Source organism: Pelodiscus sinensis, chromosome 2 (genome assembly GCF_049634645.1).
Source record: "Pelodiscus sinensis isolate JC-2024 chromosome 2, ASM4963464v1, whole genome shotgun sequence".
NCBI lineage: Eukaryota > Metazoa > Chordata > Testudines > Trionychidae > Pelodiscus > Pelodiscus sinensis.
In genome coordinates this window covers 210847445-210873508 of record NC_134712.1, presented here as the reverse complement: position 1 = coordinate 210873508, position 26064 = coordinate 210847445, and the positions used below count along the sequence as shown (strand labels likewise).

Below are 26064 nucleotides of genomic sequence, written 5' to 3'. Positions count from 1 at the left end.
AAGACAGCTGCTAAGGAGTCTGAGGCACTTGGACCCTCATTAGAGCCCAGATTGCTCAGCCTGGGCCCCTCAGAGAGGTAGGAATCCAGTCCTGCCACAGAACCTATTTCACTGTTGCCTTGGACTATTCTGTGGGCTGCAGGAGTATTTTGTTTGCCTTTTTTCCACATAGGACCGCAGTCAGGTCCCAACAAATGCTCCAGCAACACTACATCCAAAGATCGATGGTAGGGACGAGGGAGAACCCCAGCATCACCCCTCAGCAACAACATATAACACTAAGGCTATGTCTACACTACAAGGTTTTTGTGCAAAAACCAGCGGAGCATCCACACCTCAAGCACGTTTTTGCGCAAGTAAATCGACAGAACAGAGGCCTCCCCACGAGGAATAACTCCTTTTTGTACTACAGCTCTTGTGCAAAAAGGCAGGTGTGGATGCTCCGGAGGGGTTTTTGTGCAAGAAACCCCTATCGGCAAAAGCACAGGGGATGCTCTTGTGTAAGAGCGCCCATGCAGTGTGGATGCTCTCTTGCGCAAAAGCACATTGCTTTTGTGATGCGCTTTGAGATCTGGATGCGCTTTTGCGCAAGAAGTTTTTGCAGAAGATTTCTTCCACAAAAGGCTACTTGCGCAAAAACCCTGCAGTGTAGACAAAGCCTAAGTGGCAACAATCTCTGAGATGACAGGATGCAAGACCAGTGACAATCAAAGCTATGGAAGAGTAAATTATAACTTTCCAGGTTTTGCAAAAAATCAAGACTTGGCAACAGTAAACCTTTGGGGAAAAAATTAAAAATCTATTTAGCAATATTTCTGTTTGTAGCTCTTTTTCTCCTCTGCACATTGAGATTTTTTTTCCCCCAGTAGAAAACACAACCACTTTGTTAAAACAGTAATTTATTTTTAATGCTTGGTTCACAATATTTTTATGCCATCACCTAATCCCTAAGGAAATTGTGATAAACTGAACATTTTGATTTAAAATGGGGAATAAAGAAGCAGGAGAAGAAAAATCCTCTCTAACTTGTTTACACGCCAACACCTTTAGTGGTTAAAAATGAAGAAAGCAGAATTAAACCATTTTTATTTGCTGTTGAGGCACAGTAGCTTCACGTAAAATTTGAGGTATTGGTTTAGTGGACAATGAACGGTTTGAGATTCTAGAGAAATTCAAGTGCAATTGGGTTTGGATTTGTTTCTCTTTTAAAACTCATGAAACAACAGTTCTTCTATTTTCTTCCTTGGTCACACTGACATCATGATTGTGATGTCAAGAAAGTTCTGATCTATGCATTTTCATCCCATACTAGCAAACTGATGCTAGTCAATCTAATTACTCTTTTTAAGCCTAATTTTAAAAATGCAATAAAATTCCAGTAAAAGCTTTCTCCTAATAATTTAATCCAGCTCTTTGATGTAGTCAATATATTGGATTATATGACAACCACCTATGGCTCAAGATATCCACAGACCACAGAGTTCTGACAAGTAAACTCAAACTTGAAACTATTTACCTTTCTTCCTGCATCTTTTATTGATGACACCCTCACATGGAGTACTCTGTACTCCAGATTTGTAAAGATATAATGAAACTGAGGATCTACATGCATGATGTGTAAAACAGAAAGATTAGGGGGCAGAACTTTTCATCTTTTTTTGTTTGTTTTCCTCATTCTCAGTAGATTGTTAGTTTTTTCTTTTACCAAAAAGAAAAAAAATACAGCTAATTTAATATTTATTTTCTTAACTGGTCTACCTCACACTGAAAATGAAAATATTAAACCCACACTATTGCAGGTGTGGGCAATAAGCGGCCCACGGGCTGGACACGATTTGCCAGGGTTAGCCCCTAGTGGACTTCTAAATGCCTTATTTACCTAAGCGTCCACAGGCATGGCTACCCGCAGCTTCCATTGGCCAGGATTCACCATTTTTGGCAAACAGGAGTTGGAGGAAGCAGCACTGGCCAGGCCACCTCTTCCAGCAGCTTCCAATGGCTGGAAACAATGAACCATAGCCAACAAGAGCTGCGATCAGCCTCACCTGCAGAGGCTCAGGTAAATAAAGCTTTTGGAGGTCCGCCAGAGGCTAATCCTGGCAAATTGTGTCCGGCCACTTACTGCCCACCCACGCTTTATTAGATTTAATCAGACCAATGCTTTCATGCTTGTTTAAGTTACCTTTTCCTCCAAATTTAAATTATTGTCCAAAGCATGAGCACACCCATCTAATAAACCCAATAGAGAAATGTAAACAGAATTCTAAGTCATGATCACCCACACGTTAACTGAATTCCAAAACATCATCTGTTAGAATGTAAGGTCACAATATGGAAAGATCAAGAATCACTGCTCTATAGTGTTTGCTTTGTTCACAAACAATCCATATTACGTAACTAAGATATGAAAGCAGCAAAACTTATAAGATTTAATGTTCGTATATTTTTCTTATTTTTGAGATAACATTTGAGCAGCATCAACTTGGGACCAATTCATTATCTTCATAAAGCAGTTTCCATCTAGACTGAAACATAATGGCAAGCTGAATTATAAAAATGAAATGACAAAGAAAAAATGCTGATAATGTTGGTGACAAAAACTATGTTAATGTGAAATTACTCAAAATTTTGTTCACCTAGATATGTAAAGATGCGACTAACTGGATTCTAGTCCCAACCCCTCACACATTCTGAATCAAAGAATTCTTACATATGGGAATCTTTGTCCAGTAGCTTTTCACACATCTGAAAATTCTTACTGCATGAGATATTAAAATAAGATATATAAACTTAACACTTGCTAATTACAGAATTAAAGGCTAAAATAATAAAAAGCGTGGCCCAAAGGTTTCAGCAACGATGTAATCAGGTAAGTGCACAAATGGGTCGCCTTTCCTAGACTGAATAAAAAAAACACAGTGACATTAATGAAAAGCTTGCAGCTGTGTTTAGTAGTATGTCTTTGGGCTATGCTATATGCCTCGATACTTTAGTTTGGAGTTCTGTTCACAAATGTGACATGTATATTTTGACTTTGGGGGAGAGGGGTCAATCATTTGGGGTCACTATGGGTAGGGTAGTTTAAATGGTTTATTATGATAAAGAATGTGTCAAATATTTTTTTAATAACCATACCATGCCAAAAATGTACTCACTGCATCAAAACTATTACTCTTCAATTAAATATTAATTTAGGGCTCAAACTAGGGTAGGATAGAAAGGGGTCGCTTTTCCTTCTTTTTACTTTGATTCTTTAATGCTGCAGTAGCACCTGGCAATCTTGCACCACTACTTCCCCCATTGTATTTTCCAGCCCATTCACTAAGTATTCCTTTATGGGCTACTAAGGAAAATGAATGTCTTGTAGAGAAAAGAAGCTCTGCTGATTGAATTGGCTAGAATGTTACAACAGGACCAACAGCTAAGAAAAGTCACAGTTTCTTTCTGCTATACATTGGATAGTGACCACTTAGCTCAGAATCATCCTTAATACTGTCTGACCTCAGCCAAATATTCAATCAGTAAACACCATGAAGAAAGTAGTAGAAAAATCTCACAAGCTTATTGAGAAGCTGCCATGAACATAGCAGAGAATCTATGAAAAATTCAGTAGAAGTCTCACCTGAAGAAAACAGGAAATCTTTTGCAATGCAATGCAATTGCAATGCAATCTTTATCAGCTATTGTGTATTGACACCAAACAAATCTTTGTGTGACACTTTTGCCCATTCTATCAGATATTGTCAGTCATCACTGGAAACAAATAAAATTATATGACTACGGAAGAAGTTTGGTCACAAATATAAAGAAAGTAGGAAGAATTTTAGACATATTTGCCTTTGCCACTGTTGGCATAGGCAAATATCCGCATATCCGCATCAACTATAGGGGGAGAAAGAAAGGCATTTTCAGATTGGATATTACCCAAGTATTAGAAGTGGGCCATGTCAGCAGTTCTCTTCTTTAATTTGAGTATAGGTGAGCCTCTCTAGTCCAACACTCCAGTACACTCTGGTCTGGCAACATCCATTGCCTGGCATGATTTTAATTAGCCCATGTACACTTAAAGGAGTGCCCAAGTTTCCCATGGACCCATAGTTTGTTTACAGCCACCAAACCTGGTTCTCATTGTTCTGTGTTGTAATTTAGCTTTAATTTACCACTAACTGTCTAAGAGTTGGAAGTATTGGTAATGCTGCTAGACAACAGTTACCTCCCGTAGTTCAGTACATTCTCTGATTCAGCACCAATCAGGTGCTGAGGGTTCCAGACTACAGAAGTTCAACCTGTACTGTTAAGTCAAATCCTCAGCTCCTATCCCAGATGAGCACAGGTGCTCTTTGTGCATCTCTCACCATACAGAGTACACAAAATGCATTTATCAAATAGAGAGACATAATTTTAAAAAAAAAAAAGTCTTAGTTTAAACTGTCAACAATATGAACTCCCGGCTCATCAATGCACCCAACAGAGGAGAGATTCATAATATGAGGGTCTGAACTATCTTCTGCGAGTGACAGGTCATTCTGACGCCATCAGTGAGCAACCTTTTCCCTCACCTCTGCTCCCGGAATCAAGCACCAGGGGACTGGCAGTGCCCAGTAAGATACGTCAACTCCCTTCAAGGCTGCACCAACTGAAGCAGCCGAACAGGACTTTGGAGTACCTCTGAGGGAAAGCCAGGCCTAAGGCGCTGAGAGCATGAACACTAACATTCTGAACATCTGCACAATTTACTGAGAGCAGTATCTGATAGGGTTGACATTTGTTTTGTGGGAGGAACTCCATTCCCCTCCAATTCCCCTTTACACCATTTAAAATGTGGAAAATGACTGAAAATGGCATTGTGGGGTGATGTCAATGACTTCCATGGCAAATATATTGCATTTGCAAACAAGGATGCTATTTTAACTGCACATTATGCTCTCTTTTTTGGGCATATAACCAATAATAAAAGAGCTAAATCCAAATTAGGCAGTCAGTGATATGTGCAAACCCATTGCTAACAATGGGCAGCTGATTTAAAAAAAAATCAGTAAGCTCTGTGATACTACTAAGGAAGGAATAGAATCTCTCACTCTCACCTGCATAGGCCAACAAGGAAAAAAATGAGTAAAAAGCTTATGTTGTACCCAGAGTCACCAGATATAACACTCAAACTGCACAGGCAGCAGATCCATGGACAAAGAATGTTACTGTTCTAAGCAGACTCAGACTTCAATATAAGCAAAGCAATCACATGTTGCAGCAGCACAACTTGCTAGAGTGAAAATTCACTGCTACTAGGGTGGGAAGCGTGGAGTCAGGGTTGAGCTGTATAATGGGCTCAGGGCTGAGGTGTGGCAGGTGCAGGAGTGTAATGGCAGGGGACTGGGTGGGCCAGGCATCAGGGTTGAGGTGTATGAGGGGCTCAGAGCAGGGGAGGTAGGGGAGGCAAGGCAGGGTGCTCAGGGTGGATAGAGTATGTGGGGGTTGCGGTCTGGGGCAAGATGACCTTACTCTGGTTAGGGCTGGGCTGCTGCACCCAGGCAGCAGTGGCTGGACGAGGGGCTAGGCCAGGTCACCACAGCCAGATCGTGGCCTCCCCTCCCACCCATACCACAGCAAGACGGGGGAGAGGGGTGCCACTAGCCCTTCCTGTGGCTAGACCACAGGGCCTGCCCCAGAATCGGGGCCAGGACAGATCCTGATTGGGGCGTCATTGGCCAGGCTGAGTAAATCTTTGCTGTTTAAATGCAGTCTGGCTTTAAAACTCAGATGTATGCAACCTCTTTGCATTTAAAATGCAGTTGACACAGGTTACAAAAGGAGAAACAATGAATAAAATTATCAACTTTAAGTACTAATCTCACCCAAAACTGCCAAACCTATGGAACCCAGTGCCACTCTGATCTCCCTGCTGTTGCTTCCTATTTCAAGGGAGAAGGAATCCCTGTCAGTTGCAGCCCAAAGCTTTTGGCCTTATACAGCTACCCAAGACCTTCCCCTCTCAAAGATGAGCAACAAAACTCTTCCAGCCTCTAATATTGCATAGAGTGATACAGACCAATAATCAAGCAGTTTGCAAACATCTAGAACCATGGTGTCTAACCAGTTTTGAAGAAGTAGCCAAACTAGCCACACACAACTGGCCAAATAGCAACATGTGGATAGTGTGTTGGACACCACGGATCCTGAAGATGAATAAGGTGATGAGCAAAAATCATCCTGGATTTGTCAAGAACACAACATGACAAACGCATCTAACAGCTTTACCTAACAGGATAACAAGCCCTGTGGATAGGGAAGGGAGTAGTAGATGTTGTATATCTTAACTTCAGTAAGGCTTCTGATGCTGTCTACCATGACCTGCTCATAAATAAAGTAGGGTAATATAATCTAAATGGAGCTACTATAAAAAAGGTGCATAATGGATTGGAAAACCATTCCCAGAAAGTAGTTATCTATGGCACGTGGACAAACTAGAAGGCATATCAAGTAGGGATGTCAACATGTAGTTGACTACACAATTAGACAATAAGCCTGGGCTTATTTGTTAATCCTGTCAACTACATGCACCCCCACGCCTCCACTTGCTGCCTCTAAGTCAGCTCCCCAAGAGCACCAGATCCGCCTCTCCCCCTCCCTCTCCACACTGCTGCCAACTTGCTCTAGTCAGACCTGGAACCACCCTTGCCAATGGAGCCACTCGAGGGATGTTACTACAGCCCAAAGGCAGCAATATCAACTGGTAAGGAAAGGAAGAAAAGAGAAAGGAAGATGTTTGTTTACATATACTCCTAACATCCAAGCAGATTATGCACTCATCTTTTCCTTATTGACTATACTGACCTTCTTCAAACCAGCTCAGCCAGGAGCAGAGCCAGCATAAATCGTCTTCAGACTGACATATACACAGAAAACTGAAGAGATGGCACAGCCATTTAATAATGTGGCATATTTAATGAGATCTACTGTGAAGCTGCAACAAGTTGTACAGGAACTTTTGTTATTGTCACTAAAGCCAAATATACTAAATCCCACCCCAATTTTATTTATTTTATTTATTTTGGTTTTTGATTTCTAAATATTTTAATTCACTTGATTCAACAGTATTGCAATAAAAAAAAATCACATTGCACATCAAATCTATATCAAAAGCTACCGAGCTAACTATAAAAAAGTCTAATAATTACACCATATTCATGGTTTTACTCCCTTACCACTATCATCTCTCCTTTACTTTCCCCATACTTCTAAAACCACAAGAACGAGCTGCTGAGTATTAGATTTTCCTCAAATGACTGACATTAGCGGACTTTAGGCAGCAATCTTCTCTGTGTGGTGTTTTAGTCTGTTGCACTAAAATTGATTAGCACTGTTAGAAAAGTGTGTTGCAGATTGTTAGGCTAATCAAGGCAAACCTAACCATCCACTAACCTGAAAGATTCCTACTATTGCAAGTCAGTTAGTTTTATTTATGTTGCAAAATTATCACCAACATGTCAAAAATACTACACCAAACTATATGGCAGGGTAGTTTCGATTTGAATTTTTCACAGAATTTCAAATCTAAATTCTTGCTTCCAAACTTAGTTTAAAGTCTACAGATCATACTTGGAGGAGGAAGGAACCATCTGAACAGTTTACCATAGAAATAAAGAGGATCAACAGTTCCAAGTGGAAAAGGAAAAAAGGTTCCAATTTCTTTGTTTCTAAAATGTAACAGCTGATTACTAGTATGAATTAGGGATGTAAGTGACTAGTCGACTACCCGATAAGCAAAAGCTTATCAGGTAGTCAAGTAGGAACTCAACTAGTCGCTTCCCCCTCCCCTTGCTGCCTCTATCAGAGAGGCAGCAAGGGGGGAGCACGAGCTGGTGCTGGAGGAGCTGTCTTAAAAGCCGGTCCCCCTGCAGTATTGTCTTGGTAGCGAGCAGGGGAGGTGGGGGAGCAGGGAAACAGCACAAGCAGGGATTGAAACAGTCCTCCTTGCATTGGTCCTACTGCTGTTCCTTTCCCTTTGGAATATACACCTGTGGCTCTTGTACATTTCAAAGGAAGAGGCACAGAGGGGAACCCCTGCCAGTGGGGATTGCTTTGCTCCCCGCTGGTGCGGATTCCCGCTGCCTCTCTCCTTTGAAATATAGAGGAGCTGCCAGGGCTCTCTACATTTCAAAAGGCAGAGAGGCAGCAGGTTTCCTTGGGTAGCTCCTGTACATTTCAAAAGCAAAGGGAACCTGCTTCCTCTCTCCCTTTGAAATACACAAGAGCCGATGAAAGCTCTTCTACATTTCAAAGGGAGAGATACAGTGGGATAGTGACTAATATCAACTAATCAAGTAGTCGATGGAAATTTCACTGACTACTCAATTAGCTGACTAATCAAAATGTAACATCCCTAATCTGAATTTAAGAAACTGCAAGGAACATCATTCAAGTTAGTAGTCACAACATTTAATTTACTTCTGCTTACTTTCAAAGTTTATGTAATACAGCAGTTCTCAAACTTTATGGGCTCTGAAGCCCTTTACATGCATAAAAATTTATGCCGAGCCCCAGCGGTCCACTGATTGTATGTGTTGTATCTATCGATGTTTCCAGTTTGAAACCTCGTGGAGCCCTGGGGCTCCATGAGCACAGTTTGAGAAACACGCGCTCACACCCCCCATTCTCAAATATTTTTCTCTCTATATATATATATATAAAAAAACCCTTTTCCTGTGGGATGACAAAGTGACATCAACACGTCATACTGCGCCCGGCAGGAAAAGTTTTCATTCTGCTGCCCGTCCGCCCTCAGCCGTGCGGCTTCCCCTCTTTTTCCTCCCCAGCAGCCATGGGGAAGGAAGAGAGAGACAGGAGAACTGATGGATCTTCCCCCATGTCCAGGGTGATCAGCCCCAGCAACACCAAGGAGAAGCGCTCCTCCAGCAAACAGCTGCTCTGGGGCTGGGCTGGGCGGATCAGTATCAGCCTGCTTGCTCAGCAACTTCATGAGCCAGGGGCTCAAGACCCTCTCCACCCTGTCGCACTGCAGCATCGAGCCTGTGCAGGTCCCACTGTCCTCTTGCTTGCCCCCACCAAAGACAGCTTGAGAAGCTGCTTCCAGGCACAGCCTCTGCAGAGCTTCAAGCTGGAGCTGCCGCCCGAGGCAGTGGAGGCAGTGGCAGGAGGCAGTGGCAGGGCTCATCCCACTGCCAGGGGAGGGGAGGTGCTCCTTCCTCCCCCATGTGGTTGAGGCACTAGTGCTGGCTTCCTGCTTTGGGGGGGCGGAAGGGGAAAGGAGAAAGCCCCGAGCCTCCCTGTGCAGGTAAGAAGCTCTTCCCATCCCAGGCTGCAGGAACAGCAGTGTGCTTCTGACGCTTTTCCCTGCACTCCAATTGACCAGAATCCAGCTAACGGGAGCAGCTCCTTCCCTGCTCCCTCACTTACCTCCCTGCTGAGACCCCGTCCCCCACAGCCTGCTCCTACCTCCTCCCTCCTGGCCAGACACCTACCCCCACCCTGGCTCCTGCCCTGCAACCCCAGCCCACTCACTCACCTCCCCACTGAGACCCCAAACTCCCATCCCGCTCCTGCCCCTAGCCTACTCCTGCTCCTCATCCCGGCTGGACACCCTACCCGCTTCCGCACCCTACCTCCCATCCAGACCTCACACCCTCAGGCCCTCCTGCACCCCCATTCCTATCCAACACAGTGAGCCCCTCATTTTTGGTCCCAACCCAGAGTCTAGGGGGCCCACAAAATCTACTAACACTCCTGCGGAGCTTCTGCTTTTGAAATATTCAAGAGTCCCACTGGGGCTCTTGTTCATTTCAAAGGCTCAGGCACCACAGGGCATATGGGGCCAGTCCCCCGCTGGCCCTGAGCTCCCTGCGGGGCTTATGCTTTTGAACTGTAGCAAGAGCCCAGCAGTTCAAAGGCGAAGATGCCCTTATTGACTAACCAATTAGTCAATGAAAATCCCATTGACTATTTGATTAGTTAGTTAATTAAATTTAACACATGCTAGTTCTCTACCACATGCCAGAACAACATTTTTGGACAAGAACATGACTGAAGTAATGCTATTTACAATATAGTGAAATGAAGAAGTGTATGACATTATTTTAAAATGTTAAATGAATACTGCCCATGCATTCTCTGTAAGTGTTTTAACAAGGTTCCATTTAAACTGTTTTATTATTGTGAAGTTCAGGATGAAGTATTCATAAGGGCAGGTTCATCTCTCTGCAAACAATTGAGATGTACAGCTACTTCCCAGATCAGACTGTGCATCAGAAAAATGCATCTTTATTTTTTGACTGCAGACATCTCACCTCCTCGATCACCGGCTCTGAAGACTAACCACTAACCTAGACAAAACAGCATTACAGATTGAACCTCTAAAATCCGGGACTCTCTGGTTCGGGCTGGCAATGGGGAGCGCATCTCCAGCAGGGCTGGCATGGTGGGAAGCACAGCCCTGGCAAGGGCTGGTAGCAAGGAGCACAGCCCCAGCCCGAGCTAGAGGCAGCTGGGCCAGTGGCCAGAAGCGCAGCCCCACTGAGGCTGGCGAGGTGGAGAGCGCAGCTCCGGCTAGGTCTGGCATGGTGCAACACACAGCCTTGGTTGGGATTGGCACGGTGGGGGGCACAGCTGGGGTTGGAGGCAGCAGGGCGGGCAGTCAGGAGCACAGTCCTAGCTGGAGCTGGCAGCAGAGAGCGCAGCGATAGGAAGCACAGCCCCAGCCATGAGCAGAGACCTACACCTGGGCAGGGAGCCTTGATCACTTTGTGGTTCAGGACCATTCATGTCCCAAGGGTGTTGGACAAGAAACATTCAACCTGTATTACATAATATAGTATGGTCCAGAAACCCTAATCAAGATCAAGATTTGGTGCTGTAAACATATGCACTAGACTTTCCAATGCATAACTCAGCATTGTAAAACCATTCGATATAGTCTCACAAGCAGCAATTACATGTATAAAACCAAATTTAAGTCAAAATAAAGCAGGAAATACATCATCTTCCAGTAATTACAAAGTCAAACTGGCTACCATGAATAAATAAAATAGACATATACCTGAATAAATTTGCCAGAAGATACATTTTTAGCATTCTGGGATGTACGCTTTTCTATGTTAAACATGTTCTTTCTGATGCTGTGTATTGTATTTGCACTTCAAGATATTAAACAGTGCTCCTCTAACTTCCAGGAATGGAAAGCTGCACAGGAATAGGAATTTCCTAATACAGCGGTTCTCAAACTTTTTGGGCACCGGAGCCCTTTAGATGCGTAAAAATTTATGCGGAGCCCCAGAGGTCCACTGATTGTGTGTGTTGTACCTATCGATGTTTCCAGTTTGTCAACCTCGCCGAGCCCCTGGAGATGTCTCGCGGAGCCCTAGTGCTCCACGGAGCACAGTTTAAGAAACACTGTCCTAATAGATGCTAAATGTGTTTTTACCTAAGTTATGTCCAATTTTGTTAACAAAACTGCAGATGCTAATGGCAAGTTTCCAAAGAGTTATACAGGAAGTAGCGCTACACGTTAGTGTGATCTTAAGACAGTGTTTTTCAAAGTGGTCCTTGGATCCTCTCTGAGAAACCTGCTAACTGGCTGCTCTGGTTTGTTTATTTACCGACTCTGCAGCCACGGAGCCTCGTGACTCCCATTGGCTCCATTTTATTGCAGCCAAAGGGAGCTGCGGGAAGTGGCGCGACCAGGTCACTGTTTCCCATGGCTCCCCTTGCCTGTAAACGGTGAACTGGAGCCAACGGAAGCTGTGAGGCTCAGTGGCTGCAGAGCCAGGAAATAAACAAACCAGAGCAGTCAGTTAGCAAGTTTCTCAGAGTGGATCCACAGAGCACTTTGAGAAACGCTATCTTAAGAGGACTCCAACACAAAAATGAGCAAATTACAAAAGTTACTTAAAAGCCATTCCTCATTCCCATGTTCCTGAATATCTTTTGATAATCTGTGGGTTTACATCTCCCTATTTTAAAAAATTATTTTTTTCTCATTGCTATGTAAAAATATTACAGAGGATAAAAAGAAAAAGGACTACCACATGTCTAAGTCTTTCTAGATTAGGTCAATTTACATCAGCCACCGCAAATAACCACTGAGGTGGCTGTTGGCCACATACTACCCTCCTTCTATTCATTCTGCCTTATGACAACGTACGCAGCTCAGACCAGGACTTAGATATTAATCCTGTAATGAGTACTATGCAAAAGGATCCTCTGCTGAATAGAGCCCCAGAAGGGTAGCTCATGAGTATTTGAGTAGCCCATGGCTTTAATGTAACTACTACTATAAGTAAGTATTATACCCAGCTGTACAAGTTTGCAGGATTAGGCCCCCAACCAACCACATAAAGCAGGGGGTGAGCAAATACCAACCTATAGGCCGGCTCCAGTCCAGAAGGGTTAGCTCCTGGTGGTTCCACACTGCTATATTTACCTGCTCAGCCTAAGGATGTTAAATATCGGGTAAATGACTAATCGAATAGTCGATGCATTTTTGCATCAAGTATTCTATTAGTTGATAGGGCACCTCCGCCTTTGGCTCCCACATTAGGAAGGCAGGATAAGGGTCCCACTGAAGATAGGGAGGTGGAGTAGGATCTCCACTGAACTCAGGATAGGGCAGGGATTCGCCTGGGGACCTGGCTCCTGCACAAGGAAAGCAGGATAAGGGACCTTCTGAAGGGCTGTTGCTACACTTCCAAGGCAAAACGCGCCAAAGCCTGGAGTCAGCTAGGGAGTCCCCAGCTGACCCCAGGCTCCAAGCAGTGCTGCCACTTTGAAATGCTGCAAGGAGCCTGATGCCTGGCTCCCCGCAGCATTTCAAAGCAGCAACACTGCACAGAGCCCAGGGTCAGCTGGGGAGTCCCCAACTGATCCCGGACACCACACAACGTCGCCGCTTTGAAGTTCCCCCCCATTTTCTCCTGCCACCCTTGCTGCCTCTATCTGATAGAGGTAGCAAGGGGAGAGGGGGGAATTAACTATTCAACTAACCTGTCGACTAGCCGATAAGCATTTGCTTATCAGATAGTTGAGTAGTCCTTCACATCCGGCTGCAGGTACTGTTGATCATAGCTTCTGCTGGCTAAAGATCACCATTCCTAGCCAATGGGAGCGGCAGGAAGCGGTATCCAGATCCGCACCACTTCCCACCAGTCCCTTTGCCTGGGAACAGCAATCTACAGCCAACGGGAGCTGCAATCGCTGGTACCTGTGGCTACGCAGCTAAATAAAGTGGAAACAGGGCTAATCTTGGCAAACCGCCACAGTGTTATTGCCCACTCCTGACATGAAGGAAAATGACTTGACAAAAAGTGCTGTCAAATACATACAGTGAGCTATATTAAATGATGAAGAACATTTGGGTTTGTTTTCCAAACTCTCAGTCATCTCAGATATTAGTTCCAACAATGATAAAGTAAGAAACTGTCAAAACTGTGACTTAAAATTGACAGTGTCCCATTAGCAGATACTGAATGGTTTCATGAAAAGTCAGGATGCACATAACTGAAAAGTAGTAAGAAGCTCTATTTTTTTTAGTGTGTATATATGAAGAGATATGGAGAGCAGTTACTGGTTTAGGCCGTGATCCAACAAGTGACTTCACACAGGCACACGGCTGCATCTGTGCAAAGCCCCACTGACTTCAGGAACAGTAGCATTCTCACTTATAGTCACTAATGCAGTGGTGGGCAACAATTTTTAAAAGGGGGCCACTTCACAAATTTCACAAGTGGCCCCGGGTGGCCCCAGAAGGGGGTGGAACCTCAGGCAAAAGGGGCGGGGCCAGAAGACTTCTCATGCTCTCCCGCCCAGAGACCCTGATTGGCCTGGGGGTGGGGGAGCATGTGAAGTCTTGTTCCTCACTCTCAGCACCTAGAGAGAATGTTTTAAAACAGCAAACAGTTCTCTCTGGTGCTGCATGCCCCTGGCAGGGCAGAAGACTTTGTGCACTCCCCCATCCCCAGGTCTTGATTGGCCTGGGGGCGGGGGAGTGGCAGGGTGGCTGCAGGCCAGATCCAGCCCACAGAGGTTGTTTTGCCCACCCCATCACTAAAGGATCAGGGTCTCAGGTCCCAAAACTGCACTGAACCCCCTCCCCCAATATACCCATCAGGTGCTCCTTGCAGGATTTTTTAACATCTGTTGTTCAGAAAATACTCAGAAATAATATGATGGTGCCAAAAGGAATTTGTGGGAGCCAACTCCTGGAAGGTCTCTGAACACATTAATGCCATGAAAAAACAAGGGAAATGCAGAGCTTAGATCTCATATATTAGATGGGGGAGGGAGAATTAATGGAAAGCACTGTTATATTAGCTTTAATAGCAAGCAGCCTGAAAATACAGTAAAAAAATCTGATAGGTAGTAAAACTACGTTAAAAGACATTAGAAGTCTATACCAAATTTGTTAATATTCTTATGTAACTTGGATAAGACTCTCAAAAATGGTTGATTTTATTTAAATGTATATCAGTAAACAGCATAAAATATTTGTTACTTCGTTACATCTGAGGTCAGTTATTAATTCTGACAAGCCCCAAACCTACAAAGATTTATTTGTGTGCTTAACTTTAAATACACGCAACCTTCCACTAAATATTTGCAGACTTAATTTGTGCAACTATTGACAGAATCAGTTAGTTTAGTGAACAGTTGTTTGACCTATGTCTTTTTTGTTGGCTTACATTAACAACAAACTTAAGTAAATACACACAAACTGTACACATATTTAGCATAATGCATGCACCAAAAGTAGAGTATTATAGTAGGAGAGATAACTAACATGACAATTAAGGACAGTTTTCCATGCGGATGCTGTAATCTGCCAACATGCTATCAACTAAATTTGGAACCTAAAAACAGCATATTTTTTCCATTTTAAATCCCAGTTTTTAGATGTTTTCTGAAATTTTCACTTTTGTGTTGAAATTATTCAGATTTGGACATTGCTCAAGTGTGATTTGAACCAAAAACATTCAAATACATTTTTAGCTGTTCTGGAGTACAAAATAAGAAAAATACACCTTCCCAATTATAAATAAAATCTTGCAACCATATGCAGAACAGCAAAAATACCAAAATGATAGTTAAAATCTGACATGGAAACAGCCCTCATTGAGAATTGCCTTAGAACTTTTTAATTAAATGTGTTTTAATTTCACAGAGTTGTGTCTCTTTTAAAATAAGAATTCACTTTATTAACAGTACTCAGCATGTTCACTTCATAGCAATGTCTGGAGGGAAGACAGATTGAACACACTGAACATAGGTCACTAATTGAGCTGTCCTGTATTTAAAAAAAAAAAGTTTGTGATGGGAAATCCTCTAGTTAAATTGTTCCACATTATGCAACTTTTTCTTCAGGAAATGCCACTCAAAAAGTGTAAGAAAATGCTAAGGTTACACAATACTCAGAAGTTAGGAAATGATGTGCAATACCATATATGCCCTGTGCATGCACTAAAATAAAGCCTTTACATAGCACAATCTTCAGAGAATGGGGTGGTTATGTAACTATTATGCCAATTTAGCTACAAACTTTAATGTACAATACACTCCAGCAAATGTTCACTATTACCTAATCCTTTTATACATCTGTAGTGCAAAAACATTTAGTGTTTTCATAAAAAACACTTTCATGGACTCAGAATACAGGCAGTCCCCAAGTTACGTGGATCCAACTTACGTCGGATCCCTACTTACGAACGGGGCTTTTCTCGCCGCGGAGGACGCGGGCGGCGGGACCGCCCAGACACGCTACGGTCCTGCCGCCCGCGTCCTCCACGGTGAGAAAAGCTGCTCCGCGTCTCCCTAGTCTGCTGGGGGGGGAACCCCCTAGCAGACCAGGGAGACGCGGAGCAAAGCCGCGGAGGATGCAGGCAGCGGGACCGCGGCGCGTCTCGGCGGTCCCGCCACCCGCGTCTCCCTGGTCTGCTGGGGGGGGGGGGCTCAGCTAGTGTGCTCCCCCCCCACAGCAGACCAGGCTTTTCTCGCCACTGGTCAGTTTCAGCAGCGGCTGAATCAGGACGCCTGGGGTAGAGCAGCTGGGGGGCTGCTGGGTTGGTCCCACAGCGCCGAGGTGCAGCGCTGCGGGACCAACCCAGTAGCACCCCAGCTGCTCCGCCCCAGGCGTCCCCAAGTCAGCCGCTGATGAAACTGACCAGCAGTTGACTACAGGAAGCCTGAAGCAGAGCTGCTCTGCTCTGGGCTTCCTGGAATCAGCCACTGATCAGTTTCAGCAGCGGCTGACTTGGGGACACCTGGGGTAGAGCAGCTGGGGTGCTGCCGGGTTGGTCCCCGCAGCGCCGAGGTGCGGCGCTGCGGGACCAACCCAGTAGCACCCCAGCTGCTCTGCCCCAGGCGTGTCCGATTTAGCCGCTGCTGGTCAGTTTCAACAGCAGCTGAATCTGGACACCTGGGACAGAGCAGCTGGGGTGCTGCCGGGCTGGTCCCCGCAGCGCCGCACTTCGGCGCTGCGGGGACCAACCCAGCAGCACCCCAGCTGCTCTGTCCCAGGTGTCCGCAAGTCAGCCGCTGCTGAAACTGATCAGTGGCTGATTCCAGGAAGCCCGGGGCAAAGCAGCTCTGCCTCAGGCTTCCTGTAGTCAGCCTCTGGTCAGTTTCAGCAGTGGCTGAATCAGGGACACAATATGTACCAGTTCCGACTTACATACAAATTCAACTTAAGAACAAACCTACAGTCCCTATCTTGTACGTAACCCAGGGACTGCCTGTACATACAATAATACACAATTTAAAATATATAAAAATGTGTCGTACTATGTAATATAAACTATATTGTAGTCAAGATTTAAGTTGCACATGGAACTCATACCTTGTCATTTCTTAATGTCTGAGTGTTTAACTATACAGTCTTAACAGACTTTCATCGTGTGTTTCATTTTTGGATGAACTAAATTCTTGAAGTCTTCTTACAATGCTAGCATGAGGAAACATTGAAAATGAGGAACAATTTATAAGTCTGAGGGGTACAATAAAAAAATGAAAGTAAAGCAGTCATGCAGGATACTAGCAAAGAAAAGGAATTTGTAGAAAAAGTTGTTCAACTCACCAGTCCATTGTTTGGCTGAGGTTAAAAAGGCAAACATTACTAAAATGCATCAGTGAGTAATCAGAACACAAACCAAAGCCCAATCCTACAAATACATGACTCTTGTATGTGCTTGAAGGACTGGAGTGCAGCTGTTACGGTATAGTACAGAGTATTACTTAAAGCAGTGGTTTTCAAACTATGCATCACAACTCAGTACTGGGTCGTGGAATGTCAGGCACTGGGTCTTGTTGCAGGGTGATCAAGGTGACCACTTGGGGTACGAAGGAAAGCTACCTACCTGTCCTGGCAACACAGACTGCACTGTGCCCCAGAAGCAGCCAGCAACAGGATCAGTTCCTAAAGGGAGAGGGCTCTGTGCACTGCCCCTGCCTCCAATATTAGCTCCACACTCCAATTGATTGGGAACCTGAAACTGACTGCTTCTGAGGTGTAGAATGGTCTGCAGCACCAGAAGAGGCAGAAAGGCTGCCTTAACACACCTGCTGCACACTCACCAGGAGCCACTAAAGCAGGGGTGGGCAATAATTTCTGATGGGATACCACTCTAAGATTTTGGAAAGTGGTTGAGGGCCACACTCTTCTATGAGATTAATGGAGATGCGGGGTCTGGAATAGAGGTTGGGTGCAGGAGGGATACTGGAGTCTGAGAGGGAGTTGGGATAAAGCAGACAGTTGTGACCTAGGGCAGGGGACTGGAGTGCAGGGGTTTGGGATGTGACCTAGGATAGGAGGGGATTGTGATCTGGAACAGGAGAGACTGGGGTGCCAGATCTGGGAGGGAGTATGGCTGTAAGAGGGGGGACAGAGGGTTTGGGCATGTTGAGTGTGGGGCGGAGGCAGAGAGTCAGGGCAGGAAAGGGCTGGGTGCCAGAAGCAGGCTGTGGCCAAGAGACTTACTTGTCAGCTGCCAAACTAGCCTGCCTGCAGAGCTTAAAATGTTTCCCAGACAGCCTGCTTGCCTGGCCATGTGCTTCATGAATAACTGAGCCCAGGAAAGCGGGTGTGTTTCTTCTTAGCTGCCTGTTATTCTAACAAACAGCTCCCAGAAACTGGCCAATGGGAATGTGCTGGGCGTACAGCAGCTCCTAAAACTTTTCCTGTCTCCTCCAGTTTTAAAACAGAAAGAGCTCCGCAGCCGCATTTCTGCATGGGGCTGCAGGACAAGCTGGGGACCCTGCCTGGGGCTCCCCACTGCCTCCACAGGCCGTATTTTGCCCAGGCCTGCACTAAAGGTAAACCCCTGACAGCCATGACCCCTCTCAAAGCCAGAGCCCCTTCCTGTACCCCTTAGCCCCACCCCAGAGCCCACACGCTTAGTCAAATTAAGTTGGATCACAGGCATCAACAATTTTCTTAAACTGGGTCATGAGAAAAAGAGTTTGAAAACCACTGGCTTAAAGATTTGCCACCAACTTTGATAGGACCAGGAATCTATTGTATTTGTTTAATTCTGGCCACTTCAGCCTACAAAGGTGAAAACTTCAAAGACTCACAATGCAGCTTAAATATTAAACTCAGCAGCTCACAATTTCAAAATAAGCTGTTACTTCACTTGAATCTCTCAGGACACACATGATATTTCAATCATTATCCTTTTTTTCAGAGGTTATCTAAGGAATGTAAATGTTGCAAGGCAAACACTATGGCTGTCTACAATACACCAATTGGCTACGTCTAGACTGGCATGATTTTCCAGAAATGCTTTTAATGGAAAAGTTTTCCGTTAAAAGCATTTTCGGAACAGAGCGTCTAGATTGGCATGGACGCTTTTCCGCAAAAGCACTTTTTGCGGAAAAGCGTCCGTGGCCAATCTAAATGCGCTTTTCCGCAAAAAAGCCCCTATCACCATTTTCGCAATTGGGGCTTTTTTGCAGAAAACAAATCTCAGCTGTCTGCACTGGCCCTTTTGCACAAAAGTTTTGCGCAAAAGAGACTTTTGCCCGAACGGGAGCAGCATAGTATTTCCGCAAAAAGCACGGATTTCTTACGGTAGGAAGTCAATGCTTTTGCGGAAATTCAAGCGTCCAGTGTAGACAGCTGGCAAATTTTTCCTGAAAAGCAGCTGATTTTCTAGAAAAACTGGCCAGTCTAGACACAGCCATTATGTTTATGGCCCCAGAAGAAGCAGATGAAGAAATTAGGTATCTTTCAGCAACATTTAGTTATTTAAAATTGCACTATATATAGTTTCACCTGTTCACTGTATTTAAATATACTGGACATTTATGGTTTTCCAATGTTTTCACAAAGAGCTATGGTCACTAGCCCATATGAAATTAAATTGAAAGCAAAACCACATTGTTCAGCAATATATCTACTAGGGATGTAAAATCCTGTTTAATTGGTTAAACGGTTAAATGTAGTGCTGACACCATATTTAACTTTTTAACTGATTAAAGGGGGGCTGGAGGGGTTGTTCCAGCCTGGCGGCTCCCAGCCCCTCCCCACTCCCACAGTTGATGGGGCTGCTTCCAGGGACTAGGAAACCATTTAACTAGCTACCTGTTAACATCCCTAATGTCTACTCAGTTTACCTAGTATAATTACTTCTATGACAATTTAGGACATTTTTAAGATACTGACCTAGAATGAATGCTATGTAACCAGAAAGACTCTAGACTAAAAATATTTGCAGGGAGATAAAAATGAGTCAACTATTCTTTATAGCAATAAACAAGAGCCATTTATGGAGAAGAAAGATGAAGGAGTTTCACAGACTGACTTACATCAAATTAACATGTTTTCATTGGAGATACACCTATGTAAGATATGACCCAAAATTTGAGGCAAGGGGATATACAGAATTATGAAGAATGGCAATATTTCCATGATTTTTGTTTTAGGCTTAATAAAAACCCAACACAGCCACTAACTACAGGGCTTGCAAGCACAGCATCATGCCAGTAAAACAAAATGTGAAAGTCCTACTAAATAGTCAATTTAGTTTTGTTTTCTATCTGGTGTTCATTACCCAAACAAAGGTAAAATACAAAAAAACCCACAGGGATTATGAAGTTACAGCCTGAGGCTACCTACAGTAGTAATTGCTGGTAGTACTGGGTCAAGAGTGTTCTTATTCCATGAGATTATTCACATCACTGTAATAAGCATTACAGCATTTACTGAGAGCGTTTGCAAAATTATAGAGGGGTGCTGGAACAATGTCTATAGTGAGAATGGTGATGATGGAAGCCATCCACTGACAGTACATAGGAGTTTATATGTGAGTTTATATTTGGAGAATCTAAGTTTGTAGCATGGAGAAAGACCTCTTTTAAATATATGGGGGTTTTTAAAACCCTAACACTGTTCCTTTAAATTCTTTACCCATGAGCTTGAGAGACACCCATTGTGAGGCTACTAGTTAAATGTGGTTTGGGAAAGGAATCAGGTGACTAATCAGGTGACTAATCGATGAAGGCACAAGCCAAATCCTTTCAGACTACGTCAGATCGCACCCCATCTACAGAAGTGCTGCGATAGGGGCAACATGCTGCCCTACACGTGCACGGGCAGTGCCATCACTGTACGTGGCGCTTGCCCCACACACACCTTGCTGGGGCGCCCCCCTGCCGCGGGGAGCTCCCCGGCAAGAAGATGCAGGTGGGAAAAGCCCCGGAGCTCCCGCCGCGCAGGAGCCCTTGCAGAGGCCAGCCCAGGCCGGGGAGCAGGCCCTGCAGAGATCAGCCGCAGAGCTCTGCGCCCAGCCAGGGCCCCGCGCGCCACCCGGGGGGGACGCTGCAGAGGCAGCCGGCGGAGACGCAACCCAGCGCAGCAAAGTTCCACCGCGGGCAGGCCCCAGCAGAGGCAGCGGCCCGGCGGCTGCTCCCGACTCACCTTGGCAGCCATGCTTGGTCCCGCGCAGCCGGCCCCTTCCTGTCCCAACGCGGCACAGGCCCCGCCCCGCCTGCGCACCAAGCCGGGCGCCGCCGCCAGCCCATTGGCTGGGCCGGGCCCCGGGAGCCAGCCGGCGCGCGCGTGATCCGTTGCTCCGGCAAGGCGCGCACGTGACTCCGGGCTGCGCTGTCCAGCAGCGAGGGGTAGCCGCGCGGAGCGGGGCGCGTGCCGGGGGGGGGGGGTGACCCTGGGGCAGCCGGGCCGGGCGCGCCTGGGCAGCTGCGTGGCGCTCGGCTGAGGGTGAACGGGAAGCTGGGGCTGCAGGTGAATGGCCTGCCTGAGTGTGGCCTGTGACAGCGACTCTGGAAAAGGGGACTCCAGGGCGGCGGGAGCCTGGTCATTGCATCGCGGCTGCAAGCTCTGCAGGACCGCTCCTGTGTGTGTCTCTACAGTGCATGGCACAGTGGAGACCCCATCCCGTTTGGAGCCTGAATTGAGCCAGCTATCACGGCAGGCCTTTAAGGTGCTGTGCCGCAATCGAAGATCCGGTTTGCATAGTTAAAGGATCTTTCCTAAACTGAACGGCCACATTTTCATTTGAGATCCATCTGACAGTAACACACACACAGTGGATTCTTTCTGGCTATTAGCATTAATCAAGTGGAAAGCAGTGGGAAGTTTCCCACCTCAGATGTCCAAATTCCTTTTCCTACTTCCTACCCACTCACAAACTAATACCACCTAATCAAATTATTTTAACAATACATTGATTTTCTAATTAAAATCTCACTAAATTAAGAAACTGAGTGCTTGGGTGGCCACCTGGGAAAGATTTGGGTGCGGCCCAGCTGATCAGCCGGCAGTGTGTGTTTTTACTGGTGGTGTACACTTGCACATGCCTTGGTGCACCTAGCAAAATTCATTCTGTACACAGATGGAAAAAATTAGAATATTGCTCCATGCAGACAATTTGTTCTTATTTTCTATTGGAGAAGTGGTTAATTAGAAAAAAAAATACAATTATACCTTACTGAATAGCCAGGGTCATGAGAGACAGAAAAGGATGCAATTCTGGCCTTTTCTTCCTCCAACATTTCCACTGACTTAGAGCAGGATCAGCCAAAAATGTACATTAGAAGGTGCTATGTCAGAAGAAAAAATGTGGAAACTTTGAGGATATGGCTACACTACAAGCACTACCTTGATACAGCAGTAGTACTGAACCTCTGCTGCTATAGTGTAGACCCGTGGTCACCAACCACTAGATCGTGATCTACTGGTAGATCTCAGGGGCTCTAAGAGTAACTCTTGAGTCCTCTCTAAACTGCGCACCTGCGCAGTACATTTACATTAGATTTCCTCATGCAATGTAGGGGGGGCTTCAAGGAAGGGGCAGGGCAGTAGATCTTCGCCTGTTCTGAGACTTAAAAAGTGATCTTAGGTATAAAAAGGTTGGAGACCACTGAAAGACACTACAATGATAGAAGGGATTTTTCTGTCTCTGTATATATTAAATCCAACCCCTCAGAGGCAGTAGCAACTGCATCTAAATGTTGGTTAGGTTCCCTAAGTGAATGAAAATGTTCACAAACCTCAGTGGTATAGCTAAATCAATCCAGTTTTAGGTGTAGACAAGGCCCGAGAAACAAGGGGAAATAATTCATTTAGTCTATGAAATCATTACTTGATCAGAAGAAATAAAGTCCTCAGCCAGTTTGGATATGTGTCAAGCAAGCAAGTAAGCTACAATGATGACTAGCTAGTGAAGTGCATTATTAATTTAATAGTAGCATGGTAAATATGTCAGTGTTCCTCCTCTCAATAAAAAAAGTTCTCATGTCCAATGCTGTGTAAGACCTACTCCTCAATACAAGATAGTTGCCTTCCTTGCCTAATGTCAGTGTACTACAGGCAGTCCCCGAACGGGGCTTTCTCGCCCCAGAGGTCGAGGTAGCAGATTGCTACCTGCGAGCTCCGGGGCGAGAAAGCCCTGTTTGTAAGCTGCTCCGCTGCCGCTTCAGTCCCCTGCCTGTGGTCTGCTGGGGACCGTCCCCAGCAGGCCACAGGCACCGCAACTGAAGCGGCAGCAGCGGGCGGGTTCCCCCGCTTCTGAGGCTTTGCCAGAGCAAAGCCTCAGAAGCGTGGGAACCCGCCGCTGCTGCCGCTTCAGTCACGGTGCCTGTGGTCTGCTGGGGACGGTCCCCAGCAGACCACAGGCAGGGGACTGAAGCGGCAGCAGCTGCGGTTCCCCGCGCTTCTGAGCCTTTGCTTTGGCAAAGCCTCAGAAGCGGGGGAACCCGCCCGCTGCTGCCGCTTCAGTTGCGGTGCCTGTGGCCTGCTGGGGACGGTCCCCAGCAGACCACAGGCAGGGGACTGAAGCGGCAGCAGCGGCGGTTCCCCGCGCTTCTGAGACTTTGCTTTGGCAAAGCCTCAGAAGCGGGGGAACCCGCCTGCTGCTGCCGCTTCAGTTGCGGTGCCTGTGGTCTGCTGGGGACGGTCCCCAGTAGACCACAGGCAGGGGACTGAAGCGGCAGCAGCTGCGGTTCCCCGCGCTTCTGAGCCTTTGCTTTGGCAAAGCCTCAGAAGCGGGGGAACCCGCCCGCTGCTGCCGCTTCAGTCGCGGTGCCTGTGGTCTGCTGGGGATCGTCCCCAGCAGACCACAGGCACCGGGACTGAAGCCGCAGCCGCGGGGGGTCCCGTGCCTCTGAGGCTTTGCCAGAGCAAAGCCTCAGAGGCGCGGCACCCCGCTGCCGCTGCGGCTCTGCTCCCTTATCCCTGGTCTCCTGGGGGGGGGGGCGCGGCTAGTGTGCCCCCCCCCCCCGCCCAGCAGACCAGGCTTTTGTTTTGGACCCTGGAGCAGAGCAGCTGGGGCGCTGCCAATTGGTCCTGCAGCGCCTTCTGGGCACTACTGGGCCAACCCGGCAGCACCCCAGCTGCTCTGCCCCAGGTCCTGATTCAGCCGCTGCTGGTCAGTTTCAGCAGTGGCTGAATCAGGACGCCTGGGGCAGAGCAGCTGGGGTGCTGCTGGGTTGGTCCAGTAGCGCCGAGGAGCGGTGCTACTGGAGCAACCTAGCAGCACCCCAGCTGCTCTGCCCCAGGCGTCCCCAAGTCAGCCGCTGCTGAAACTGACCAGCTGAAACTGACCAGCGCTGACTACAGGAAGCCCGAGGCAGAGTTGCTCTGCCCCAGGCTTCCTGGAATCAGCTGCTGATCAGTTTCAGCAGCAGCTGACTTGGGGAAGCTTGGGGTTCTTAAATTGAATCTGTATGTAAGTCAGAACTGGCGGTCAGTTTCAGCAGCGGCTGAATCTGGACGCCAGTTCCGACTTACATACAGATTCAACTTAAGAACAAACCTACAGTCCCTATCTTGTACTTAACCCGGGGACTGCCTGTACTAAGGGAGATTATCAAAGGCACAATGGCAGTTAGGTACCCAGGTCCAAATTTTCAAAGATATTTAGTCGTCTAACTCCCATTGAAATTAATATTATATGCTAAAAAAGCTTCAAGAATCTGGGCCAGTTGCTCCTTTAGTGTTTTTACACAACACTATTTTGAGATACTCTGAGACTGAAATAAAAAAATAAAATCAAACTCATTTCTGTTATTTTAAGCCTTAATTCTGTAAACAAATGTTTTGACTTTAAAATTGAGTAGTTCCAGTAAAATCAATTGCCAGATCCGAGGCTTAATTAGTAATTTTGAGATTACTAGTTCTTTAATTATAAATGAGTTAATATCAGTCCATTTATAAATAGCACAAATGTTTTCTGATCATTTTAACACTACTGCTTAGAGAAGGACATTCATAGAGAAACAAGATATAGTCATACATGTATTTCTACATAAATACACAAAAGTAAGGACATTTACGGTTGAGGCTGAAAGTCCATTTTAAATTGTCTGATTGAGCTTTATTATTGCAAAAACAGACTGCAAGGGAATTTATTCAGTTCCAGATTGCTAAGAAAGTATAAATGGATCATCAATATATATACTGTTGTATTAATTTCAAGAGTCAAAAGAGTTAAAATTAAATTCTTTCACTGTCCAACATTAAAACAGTGATGCAAATAAGTCATTTTTTCCCCTCAGAGACCTTTGTTTACTCAGTTGCATGGCAAACATCCAAAAGCATTCATTCTAAAATTGAAAGTTTATTCATCAAACACAAGAAAGACCAAGAAATTAAAATAAGCATTTACACTGAAACTGAAATTGAGTGATTATGTAAAACAATCAATCAAATCCTATAAAGTCTCTCTTCAAAGTATTAAGAGTTTTATTTTCAGACCAACCTTTCTTTGATTAAAAGGATTATTTTTTACTTCCTGGTCTCATGAGAAACCATCTCCTGTTTCTAGCAACTAGGAAAACAAAAGATAGAGAAGAGCTACGACAAAGTAGGTAGGGAATATATGGCTTTTGTTAGTGTTCTTGAAAGTCTGGAAAGCTGGCCAGTCATGAATGGATGCTTCAGCTAGCAGGCTGACCACACCACCTGTTATTTGGACCCTGGTTCACTTTTTGGATCATCATCTGGTTCGGTCTTTTCTTCTTAGACAAAGCAGGATTGTGATCATCTCATCTCACTGTGCTGGTGCAATGCAATTGATTTCAGAGTTTGTTGAAAAGTGGAGAGAGAGAAATATAGGATAGGAAATAATGTGGCAGAAAATAACACAAAAGGGAAGAGAAGCATATGCCTTTGTGAGTCTGGCAATTAGCTATTTCCACTGATGGGCTGGGGATTGGATGCCATGATGATATGATGATTTTCAGACTTTAGTCATGAAAAATAAAGTTCTTTGAACAAGAGCAAGGTCAGTCAGCCTTCCCCCTGGAAGAAAATCTCTTGTGTCTGAATTGCTACTCCAGTCTTGTGGTCAGGGGGAAAAGTGGTGGCATAGTTCATTCCCCTTATTATTTTGTGCATCAGTTAGGTCTAATACCTATCAGGTGAATTTTGATCCATTAACTTAGTATTCCAACATCTTCTGCTTTTACCAAGTATGCTTTCAAGATGATTTGTATCAGCAGGTTCTTTCTGTTTGGACTAAACCAGCTTCTTTGGTTTTCTTGCAGTTGTTTATAATGTTTATTTATTGAAAATAATAAAATATTTTCATGGTTAATTTTCAAATAGGC

The 26064-nt window shown here is 45.4% G+C and overlaps 1 protein-coding gene across 1 annotated transcript in view; it reads right to left on the bottom strand.

The window, feature by feature from the left end:
* SLC25A13 (solute carrier family 25 member 13) overlaps positions 1-21015 on the bottom strand; it is a 138941-nt gene extending 117926 nt beyond the window's left edge. Inside the window, exon 1 of the mRNA XM_075922333.1 lies at positions 20915-21015. Coding sequence (XP_075778448.1) covers positions 20915-20926 — 12 coding nt within the window. The 5' untranslated portion in view covers positions 20927-21015. The remainder of the gene's footprint in view (positions 1-20914) is intronic.
* Between the last annotated feature and the right edge of the window lie 5049 nt (positions 21016-26064).